Source organism: Heptranchias perlo, chromosome 38, assembly GCF_035084215.1.
Source record: "Heptranchias perlo isolate sHepPer1 chromosome 38, sHepPer1.hap1, whole genome shotgun sequence".
Lineage (NCBI taxonomy): Eukaryota > Metazoa > Chordata > Chondrichthyes > Hexanchiformes > Hexanchidae > Heptranchias > Heptranchias perlo.
Genome location: NC_090362.1, coordinates 4,455,225 through 4,467,366, shown reverse-complemented (window position 1 = coordinate 4,467,366; position 12,142 = coordinate 4,455,225). Strand labels below are relative to the sequence as shown.

At 46.5% G+C, this 12,142-nt stretch overlaps 1 protein-coding gene across 1 annotated transcript; it reads left to right on the top strand.

Moving 5' to 3' along the window:
- Positions 1-3,168: 3,168 nt before the first annotated feature.
- On the top strand, positions 3,169-4,404 carry LOC137304574 (spidroin-1-like). Its single transcript, XM_067973220.1, has one exon. The coding sequence runs from the start codon at positions 3,169-3,171 to the stop codon at positions 4,402-4,404; it is 1,236 nt and encodes a 411-aa protein (XP_067829321.1).
- The last annotated feature ends 7,738 nt before the right edge of the window (positions 4,405-12,142 follow it).

Sequence of the window (12,142 nt, the reverse complement as noted above, 5' to 3'; positions counted from 1 at the left end):
ACATCCCCACTTCTGACCTTATGATGGAGGGACACTGCCCTGAGGAACTCCTGCAGTGATGTCCTGAGGCTGAGATGATTGGCCTCCAACAACCACTACTATCTTCCTTTGTGCTAGCTGACTCCAGCCACTGGAGAGTTTCCCCCTAATCCCCATTGACTTCCGTTTTACACGGACTCCTTGATGCCACACTCGGTCAAATGTTACTGATGTCAAGGGCAGTCACTCGCACCTCACCTTTGGAATTCAGCTGTTGTGTCCATGTTTGGACCAAAGCTGTAATGAGGTCTGGAGCCAAGGGCTTCTGATGGAACTCAAACTGAGCATTGGTGAGCAGGTTATTGGCCACCAAAGCCCACCGCCCCAAACCCACTACCCCCTAAACCCCCACCCTCACCCATCACCCCTCACCCACCACCCCCCAAACCCCCACCCTCACCCATCACCCCTCACCCAACGCCCCCTAAACCCCCACCCTCACCCACCACCCAAACACACAGACACACAAATACATACTTGTGCTTCTTTTAATTTAGTATGCTGTATTCGCTACTCATGATGCGGTCTCCCCTATATTGGGGAGACCAAAAGCAGATTGGGAGATTGCTTTGCTGAGCATCTCCGCTCTGTCCACAAGTGTGACCCTGACCTTCCGGTCGCTTGCCATTTTAATTCTCCGTCCCTCTCCCACTGTGACCTCTCTGTCCTTGACCTCTTGCACTGTTCCAATGAAGCTCAACGGAAGCTTGAGGAACAGCACCTCATCTTTCGATGAGGCAATTTACAACCTTCTGGACTCAACATTGATTTCAATAACTTCAGATCATAACCACGGCTCCCATTTTCCATTGTTTTTGTGGGACAGCAGGTGCTGGTAATGGTTCTGCTGTTGCCATTTACAGCTCCTCTAGACCCATCTTTTTTTCTTTACTTGTCCCATTCCCACCCTCCTTGCCTTGTACCATCATTCCTTTTGTCATTTAATCAGTCGTCACCTCTACCCCATCAGAGACCTTCCCTTTTGTTCTTTCCTACCCTCCCTCCCTCCCCCTCTTTCCCTGGCTCTGTGCTTGCTTAAAAACTGTTAACTCTTTAACATCTTCCAGTTCTGACGAAAGGTCATCGACCTGAAACATTAACTCTGTTTCTCTCTCCACAGATACTGAGTGTTTCCAGCATTTTCTGTTTTTAGTTCAGATTTTCAGCATCCGCAGTATTTTGCTTTTGATTTCACATATATAGAGATAATCTGACACACAGACACACACACACACAGACAGACACACACACAGACACACACACACAGACACACACACACACACAGACACAGACAGACACAGACACACACACAGACACACACAGACACAGACACACACACAGACACACACACACACACAGACACACACACAGACACACACACACACACAGACACACACACACACACACACAGACACACACACACACACAGACACACACACAGACACACACACAGACACACACACACACACAGACACACACACACACAGACACACACACACACAGACACACACACAGACAACGAGCGCCAGAAAGCCGTTTGGGCATCAGTGGTGGGGACAATCATTGCTGGCCCTGACCTTACCTTCACCACGTACATGCACTTTCCAGCAGAGGTCACTAGATAGCAATCAGGAGTGAGGACGCTGTCTGATTCTCCCCATTAATTGCAGCAGTTTGGTACTTGGCAGAGATCAGCCAGGGAGCACGGGGCAGTGGGTGAGGGTGGGGTTTAGGGGGCGATGGGTGGGGGTTTAGGGGCGGTGGGTGAGGGAGGGGCTTTAGGGGGCGATGGGTGGGGGATTAGGGGGTGGTGGGTGAGAGTGGGGGTTTAAGGGGCGGTGGGTGAGGGGTGGGGGTTTAGGGGGTTTAGGGGGTGGTGGTTTTGGGGCGGTGGGTGAGGGATGGTGGGTGAGGGTGGGGTTTTGGGGGCGGTGGGTGTGGGTTGGTGGGTGTGGGTTGGTGGGTGAGGGATGGTGGGTGAAGGTGGGGGTTTCGGGGCAGTGGGTGAGGGGTGGGGGTTTAGGGGGCGGTGGGTGAGGGACGGTGGGTGAGGGTGGGGTTTAGGGGGCGGTGCGTTTAGGGGGCGGTGGGTTTGGGGCGGTGGGTGAGGGGACGGTGGGTGAGGGTGGGGTTTAGGGGGCGGTGATGTAAAAGACTAGAGGGTAAATCCTGTGAGTGATTGTACTGCTCGACGGGGTGTGAATTGGTCGCGGAAAGAATTCACAGGACCACCTCACACCTCCAACCCACCCCCCCATCCAGTGAGCTTCCCGAGCCCTGTATCCTTGAATATTCGACAGCAATAATGAGACACTGTCGAGGTCTCATCCATTCAATGTCTACAGAAACTAAATAAATGCTTACTGGTGTCACCCGAGGTATAAATATTGGCCTGAACTCCGGGGAGAACTCCCCTGCTCTTCTTCAAATAGTGCGCTGGGATCTTTTACATCCACCTGAGAGGGCAGGAGGGGCCTCGGTTTAACATCTCATCCGAAAGACGGCACCTCCGACAGTGCAGCACTGGAACGTCAGCTTAGACCATGGGCTAAAGTCTCGGGAGTGGGACTTGAACTCACTGCGCCGCTGACACCTGGCACCTGGACTGCTGCTCCTCGGGTGCTGCAAACGTTCACTGTCCAGACACATTAATGCATGCTCGGCTCGTTATATTAGAAGTGTGTTGCTTCCTGTCGGAGGTGCCGTCTTTCAGATGAGACACTGACCCGAGGCCCCGTCTGCCCCCTCAGGTGGATGTAAAAGATCCCATGGCACTATTTCGAAGGAGAGCAGGGGAGTTCTCCCCGGTGTCCTGGGCCTCTACTCACTAAGAACAGATTAACGGGCCATTATCTCTGCTGTTTGGGGGATCTTGCTGTGGGTAAATTGTCTGCCGAGTTCCTTACATTACAACAGTGACTACACTTCAAAAAGTACTTCATTGGCTGTAAAGCGTTTTGGGACATCACGGTCTGTATGTCTGATTACGCTCCCGTGCTGTGCCCTGGGACATTTCTCTATGTTAAAGGCACTGTATAAATGCAAGTTGGCGTTATTGTTAAACATAAATTTATGGGCACCAGTGTGTAACAGTAATGGGGACTGTACACGGGCATGGGTTAAATGGACATGGGTTACACGGGTGTGGGTTACATGGGCATGAGTGACACGGGCATGAGTTATACAAGCATGGGTTATACGGGAGTGGGTTATACGGGCGTGGGTTACACGGATGTGGATTATACGGGCATGGGTTACACGGGCGTGGGTTATACGGGCGTAAATTACACGGGAGTGGGTTATACGGGAGTGGGTTATACGGGAGTGGGTTACACGGGAGTGGGTTACACGGGCGTGGATTATACGGGAGTGGGTTATACGGGAGTGGGTTACACAGGCGTGGGTTATACGGGAGTGGGTTACACGGGCGTGGGTTATACGGGAGTGGGTTATACGGGAGTGGGTTACACAGGCGTGGGTTATACGGGAGTGGGTTACACGGGCGTGGGTTACACGGGCGTGGGTTATACGGGAGTGGGTTATACGGGAGTGGGTTACACAGGCGTGGGTTATACGGGAGTGGGTTACACGGGCGTGGGTTATACGGGAGTGGATTATACGGGAGTGGGTTACATGGGCGTGGATTATACGGGAGTGGATTATACGGGAGTGGGTTACACGGGCGTGGGTTATACGGGAGTGGATTATATGGGAGTGGGTTACACAGGCGTGGGTTATACGGGAGTGGGTTACACGGGCGTGGATTATACGGGAGTGGATTATATGGGAGTGGGTTACACGGGCGTGGATTATACGGGAGTGGGTTATACGGGAGTGGGTTACACAGGCGTGGGTTATACGGGAGTGGGTTACACGGGCGTGGGTTATACGGGAGTGGATTATACGGGAGTGGGTTACATGGGCGTGGATTATACGGGAGTGGATTATACGGGAGTGGGTTACACGGGAGTGGGTTACACGGGCGTGGGTTATACGGGAGTGGGTTATACGGGAGTGGGTTACACGGGCGTGGATTATACGGGAGTGGGTTACACGGGAGTGGGTTACACGGGCGTGGGTTATACGGGAGTGGGTTATACGGGAGTGGGTTACACGGGCGTGGATTATACGGGAGTGGGTTACACGGGAGTGGGTTACACGGGCGTGGATTATACGGGAGTGGGTTACACGGGCGTGGGTTACACGGGCGTGGGTTACACGGGCGTGGGTTATACGGGAGTGGGTTATACGGGCGTGGGTTACACGGGAGTGGTTAAGGGGATATTTTACAGATTCGCACTGCTGGCGCAGAGCTTCACAAAGAGGCACCATGTTGCATGCTGCCCACGATTTTCTGGCCATTAAATTGTGGGCACCCCAAGCCCGAATATCTAATGTGTGCTGACGGTTTGGTGAGACTCCCGGCTGACTAAGCGAACCCATAAAATGAACTCATCTGTGTTTAATCCTCATCAGTAACTTCACCTCCAAAAATGACAGGCATGGGTCTTGTCCCCAAATTGACTATCATGCCACCAAACTGTGTGTGTACACTCCTCGCTGCACCAGGCCTGGGAGCGTTAATCCCTCTCTGAAATGTAAGGCACGTAAAAGGAACCTAAAAGCATTATCCCTTTGCCTCCTGGAATTCTGACCGACCTCCCCTATTGTGGCTCTGAATGCAGGAATCCCAACAATCCTCATTATTCAGGTGTCTGCTAATATCTAAACTCTGAGCAGCCACTCACTGAGTCAGGCTTTGTCCTCACTGAAGACCGTAAAGACTGCCTTTGTCTGGCCTGAAAGCGCTTGATAAACTATTCTATTCTCAATCAATCAATAGGACAACAGTCCGAGTGTTTTTTTTATCCTCTGTTCCTGAATTCCATAGTCCAACAAGCAGAATGCTCAGCTCCCCAAACCCCTGTCACTCAATATTTACCCCTCAACCATCATCACTAAATGTGGAGATGCCGGTGATGGACTGGGGTTGACAAATGTAAAGAATCTTTACATTTCGATTGCTCGCCGTTTCTCCCCCAGTGACACTGAGAATCAGAGTTAAACTTTTGTGAAGAGAGTCCATTTCCCTTCAGGCAATCTGTAAAAGCTTTAGAGGGAAAAAAACCTCCAGTTATTGAGAACAGGTCAAGCCTATATTGATTACCCATCGTCAATCATTATATGAAAGGCGATCTGAGAGCTGCATTCAGAAAAAGTTTGAAGAATACATTGTCTACACTTCTCGGTCATTATAAAAACTTCACCCCCTCTGATGCCTAATTCTGCAATTTTCAGGACCAATAAATTTATTTAATTAAAGCTGTCGCCTGGTATTGTTTGAACCTTATACAGATTATCTGATCAAAGACATTTGGAGATTATTCTAACAGTGTTATAACTTTCTGAAACAAACTCCAAACCCAACGTAGATTTTAAACTTTTAAAACAACAGCAAATAAAAAAAGAAGGCCAAAGAAGTGAAACTGCAAGAAATCGGAAATCAAACCAGAAAATGCTGGGACACGAAACTGGACGATGGTCATCTGTGGAGAGAGTACTCAAGTTATTGCTTCATCAGAGCTGGCTCATGTTTCGAGCTCCGAGACTTCATCTGAGAAATGAACAAGCAGTATAATAGAATCGGAACGAAAAGGAGGGGGAGAGGGATGAAGCACAGAGAGGGCATACAGGTGGAAAGGAGAACAGGAGATGGTTAAAAGACTGAGACGATCTGTAGGTCAGACAATGGAAAGAAGCGTTTAAGGAAATTAAGGACACGAGAGAGACAAACAGAGCCTGCAAAGTGCTGATGAGCACCAACCTCTCCTTCAGTGAGTGCTCCTGGTGGCTGAACAGGCCAGGAGACACTTTGCCAGAAGTTCTTTGGATATGTGAGCAATTATTCCAGTGGTGTCACAGATCCATTCAGAGCAGGTGTGCAATGGGCATTTTGGAGACTTAGGCCACCATTTTAATCCCCCCAACCCCCGCCTTGATTGAAGGAAGAGGATTGGGGGGGAAGGTAGTTCAAATATCGGGAATGAGTGACCCGACCCCGTTCCCATCCATTTAAAATCTAACAACACAAATCAGTGTTAGATACAGCATCACCAGTGTTATATACAGGATCACCAGTGTTATATACAGGATCACCAGTGTTATATACAGAATTACCAGTGTTATATACAGGATCACCAGTGTTATATATACAGCATCACCAGTGTTATATACAGGATCACCAGTGTTATATATACAGCATCACCAGTGTTATATACAGGATCACCAGTGTTATATATACAGCATCACCAGTGTTATATACAGGATCACCAGTGTTATATACAGGATCACCAGTGTTATATATACGGGATCACCAGTGTTATATACAGGATCACCAGTGTTATATATACAGGATCACCAGTGTTATATACAGGATCACCAGTGTTATATACAGGATCAACAGTGTTATATACAGGATCACCAGTTTTATATACAGGATTACCAGTGTTATATACATGATCACCAGTGTTATATACAGGATCACCAGTTTTATATACAGAAATACCAGTGTTATATACAGGATCACCAGTGTTATATACAGAATTACCAGTGTTATATGCAGGATCACCAGTTTTATATACAGAATTACCAGTGTTATATACAGGATCACCAGTTTTATATACAGAATTACCAATGTTATATACAGGATCACCAGTGTTATATACAGGATCACCAGTGTTATATACAGGATCACTAGTGTTATATACAGAATTACCAGTGTTATATACAGGATCACCAGTGTTATATGCAGGATTACCAGTGTTATATACAGGATCACCAGTGTTATATACAGGATCACCAGGGTTATATACAGGATCACCAGTGTTATATTCAGGATCACCAGTGTTATATACAGGATCACCAGTGTTATATGCAGGATCACCAGTTTTATATACAGAATTACCAGTGTTATATACAGGATCACCAGTTTTATATACAGAATTACCAGTGTTATATACAGGATCACCAGTGTTATATACAGGATTACCAGGGTTATATACAGGATCACCAGTGTTATGTACAGGATCACCAGTGTTATGTACAGGATCACCAGTGTTATGTGCAGGATCACCAGTGTTATATACAGGATCACCAGTTTTATATACAGGATCACCAGTTTTATATACAGGATCACCAGTTTTATATATACAGGATCACCAGTGTTATATGCAGGATTAGCAGCGTTATATACAGGATTACCAGCGTTATATACAGGATTACCAGCGTTATATACAGGATCACCAGTGTTATATACAGGATCACCAGCGTTATATACAGGATTACCAGCGTTATATACAGGATTACCAGCGTTATATACAGGATCACCAGTGTTATATACAGGATCACCAGTGTTATAGACAGGATTACCAGTGTGAAAGAAGTCGAGGAGGTTCATCAGTCAGCACCTTCCCTTCAGCTACCTGCTTGCTGTTTCTCTTTTAAGTTATTGTCACATGGGAACTCCACCTTTGTTGTGATATTCCAATCGAAAACAAGGAAATGGCAGACTTGCTAAACAACTCCTTTGTATCAGTGTTCACAGTGGAGGACGAGGATGAATACCAGAAATACAAGGAAAACTAAAAATAAATCAAAAGGAGGAACTTACTAGATTTAATATATAAGTTTAAAAAATGGTAATGGATAAAATAATAAGACTGAAGATTGACGAATCCCCTGGATCCAATGGTTCCCATCCCATGGTATTAGCTGAGGAAATTGTTGATGTGTTAGTCATGAGTTTCCAAAACTCCCTTGATTCAGGAATTGTCCCCTTGGATGGAAAAATTACCAACGTCACTCCACTATTTAAGAAGGGTGGGAGATAGAAACCAGAAAATTATAGACCTATTAGTTTATCGTCGGTTGTGGGGAATTTACTAGAAACTATTTTTAGGAACCGAGTGACTGAGCATTTGGCCAAATATGAGCTGATCAGAGAGAGCCAGAGTGGATTTGTAAAGGGTAGGTCATGTCTAACAAACCTAGTTAAATTTTTTGAGGCAGTCATTAACGTTAAAGATACAGGAGCGTCTATGGATGTTATTTATATGGAATTCCAGAAGGCATTCAACAAGGTCCCACATTAACAAAAATGGGAGTGCATGGAATTGGGGGCAACCTATTGACTTGGATAGGGAATTGGTCAGGAGATAGGAGACAGAGTGGGGATAATGGGTCTGTACTCCAATTGGCGGGATGTGACTAGTGGTGTCCCCCAGCGATCTGTACTAGCGCCTCAGCTTTTCACTATATTTAGCTTGCATTACTCATCTTCTCTTTGATAGGTGACAGTGCAATAAATCAAAGACATTGCCTTCGGTTGACAGACAAGATAACTGTTCAAATTAAATACAGTTAATTTAAAGTAGCTTCTTAAGATAAACATTTCATTTTTATGTAATTACAGCTCAGCAATGATTCTCTAAGTGAAGGGACAGGTGTTTGAAGGAGCCTTTTCCTTGCACATATCTGTTATAAAAACTGTCCATTTCCTGTCTGTCACATTTCTCTGTCGCACGTCAATTGTCAAATACATTTTGGCATCACATTTCAACAAACATTATGTGGAAACAAAGGAATGCTCCAGAAACGTTTGTCACCCGAAGGCAATGTCTTTGAATACCAGAACTCAGGGCGGGGGGTGGGGGGAAGATTTTCCTCGTTAGCGCTAGGGTTACGTATCACTGGGCAGAGCACATGGAGGATAATCGGGCGGACTCGGTCACCAGTAAGCCATCCTTTTCACCGGAGATTCCTCTATGTTCAATGCTTCACATCCAAGTGCGAAAGAGGAAAGTCTATTCCAGTATATCTGCAGCTTCCTAATTGACCTCTGTATCAACTCATTCAGTGTTTACTTAACAGCAATGAGACTTTCTGGCCTTAAATGGATACAAAATCTACACTTTAGCAGAAAAATAATGGAGTGTTTAGCCTGATATTAGGATACTGTCCTTCTAAGATAGTACATCCACTGTGAGCAATGCCACAGGACACTTGCTGTTAATATAAAGTTTATAGCCCCGATTTTAACCTAGCTGCCTGGTGGGAATGGGGTGGGTTCGTGTTGGATGCTCATTTTAGACCCCACCCAATTTACCCTTGAATTCAAACGGGGGTTCGAATTTCTAATTCATGTGTCTTAAAAAATGCAATTAGAAATTAACAAAAGACCGATATTTAAATGAAACGAGTGGGATCTCTGCAAATAGCAGAATTTTCCTCTCTGATCTTGCTGGCTGTTTGCTGCGGCCTCTCGATGTAGTGAAGATGCTCTCAGCTCTCACTTCGCCTGCTCCTTACAAAACCTGCCAGCTTTAATAAATTCACAAGAAACCTGACTGGAGGGATAATGCTCACTGGGTCAAGTGAAGCTGGCCTCACTGCTTTTTGTGCTCCCAGTAATATTTTACCACTGGCCAACGTTTGCTGTCCTTGAAAGAGAACCCGACAAAAGACAAAAGAGCTCAGCTCTTTCCCAGGCTTTTACCTAAACTGTTAACCTGTCTCTCTCTCTCTACATGTGTTATCTGACCTGTTAAGCCTGTCCAGCATTTTCTCTTTTTATGCTAGTGGGACAGTGCACACTCATCCTATCTACCTGCTATTGAGCTACTCCTGGGATTCTGGAGCCTCCTTCACTTTGCCAGTTTTCCCTGCCTCATCCCCACCTGCAAGTCACACGTTCTGTACATCTGGTATATTTCTCTCATTCTGCCTCCTATCTCGTGTTAATATCACTTCAGCCAGTTCATCTTCATTCGTTTCCCTGTTAAGCCCTTCACAGGTCACTTTATTTCTTCTCATGTGTGTGTGTGTTTGTGTGTCTGTTTCTGTATGTGTTTGTGTATGTGTATTTCTGTCTGTGTATTTCTGTGCGCCTGTGTGTGTTTCTGAGTATGTGTATATTTCTAAGTGTGTGTGTATTTCTGTGTGTATTTCTGTGTGCCTGTGTGTATTTCGGTGTGTATTTCTGTGTGCCTGTGTGTATTTCTGTGTGTATTTCTGTGTATTTCTGTGTGCCTGTGTGTATTTCTGTGTGCCTGTGTGTATTTCTGTGTATTTCTGTGTGCCTGTGTGTATTTCTGTGTGCCTGTGTGTGCCTGTGTGTGTATTTCTATGAGTATTTCTGTGTGTATTTCTGTGTGCCTGTGTGTATTTCTGTGTGTGTGCCTGTGTGTATTTTTGTGTGTGTATTTCTATGTGTATTTCTGTGTGTATTTCTGTGTGTATTTCTGTGTGCCTGTGTGTATTTCTGTGTGCCTGTGTGTATTTCTGTGTGTGTGCCTGTGTGTATTTTTGTGTGTTTCTGTGTGTGTATTTCTATGTGTATTTCTGTGTGCCTGTGTGTATTTCTGTGTGTATTTTTGTGTGTGTGTGTGTGTATTTCTATGTGTATTTCTGTGTGCCTGTGTGTATTTCTGTGTGCCTGTGTGTATTTCTGTGTGTATTTCTGTGTATTTCTGTGTGCCTGTGTGTATTTCTGTGTGTATTTCTGTGTGCCTGTGTGTATTTCTGTGTATTTCTGTGTGCCTGTGTGTATTTCTGTGTGTATTTCTGTGTGCCTGTGTGTATTTCTGTGTGCCTGTGTGTATTTCTGTGTATTTCTGTGTGCCTGTGTGTATTTCTGTGTGCCTGTGTGTGCCTGTGTGTGTATTTCTATGAGTATTTCTGTGTATTTCTGTGTGTGTATTTCTATGTGTATTTCTGTGTGCCTGTGTGTATTTCTGTGTGTATTTCTGTGTTTGTTTATGTGTCCCCCCCTTTCTCTTTATCTATAATTTCTTCTAGTTCTAACCTTTAAATTGTCTGTTCTCTCCACAGATGCTGACTGACCTGCTGGGGGTAATTTTAACTCTGGGCACCGGTGTGAAACGGGCGATATTGAATTAGCCTCCCACTCGATTTACCTTTCTATTGAAGTCGATATAATGTGTATAACGGATGGCCATTCGGTATTGCCCCTTTTACTCAGTCGGCTGAACCCTTTACTGTTTCTGTGCTTTCCCCCTAATTTCAAAGTTGTTTTTCCCTCCCTCTATTGAGAAGCCAGGGTTTGTTACACTGGTGATTCAAGCATTTTGTTCTGGAAAGTTTTCTGAAACTACTAGGAGAATCGGTGACTGTGGGGCGTGAGAGAGATCAACAGAAAGTGACTGCAAACAGGAGCTCAGTGAAGTGGATGAAAGACAATGGGGGATGGGAGTGGAGAGACTGCCTGAGTCAAAGCACATCCCCCCCTCCCTCCACTCCACCCTCTGAAGCTCCCAGTCCCCACTCACTAAGAGGAGAAGCTGCTGTGATCAGTGGGGTGGGAGTCTGGCTGGACAGGCTGTCAGGGATCTGGGGATCTGGCTGGACAGGCTGCCTGGGATCTGGGGATCTGGCTGGACAGGCTGCCTGTGATCTGGGGTTCTGGTTGGACAGGCTGCCTGTGATCTGAGGATCTAGTTGGAAAGGCTGCCTGGTATCTGAGGATCTAGTTGGACAGGCTGCCTGGTATCTGGGGATCTAGTTGGACAGGCTGCCTGTGATCTGGGGATCTAGTTGGACAAGCTGCCTGTGATCTGGGGCTCTAATTGGACAGGCTGCCTGTGATCTGGGGCTCTAATTGGACAGGCTGCCTGGGATCTGGGGTTCTGGTTGGCCAGGCTGCCTGGGATCTGGGGATCTAGTTGGAAAGGCTGCCTGGGATCTGGGGATCTAGTTGGACAGGCTGCCTGGTATCTGGGGATCTAGTTGGACAGGCTGCCTGTGATCTGGGGATCTAGTTGGACAAGCTGCCTGTGATCTGGGGCTCTAATTGGACAGGCTGCCTGTGATCTGGGGCTCTAATTGGACAGGCTGCCTGGGATCTGGGGTTCTGGTTGGCCAGGCTGCCTGGGATCTGGGGATCTAGTTGGAAAGGCTGCCTGGGATCTGGGGATCTAGTTGGACGGGCTGCCTGGGATCTGGGGATCTAATTGGACAGGCTGCCTGGGATCTGGGGATCTCGTTGGACAGGCTGCCTGGGATCTGGGGATCTAATTGGACGGGCTGC

Bases quoted from the DNA above. Each gene is read 5' to 3' on its own strand.
- LOC137304574 (XM_067973220.1), top strand. From the start codon at position 3,169: ATGGGTTACACGGGTGTGGGTTACATGGGCATGAGTGACACGGGCATG.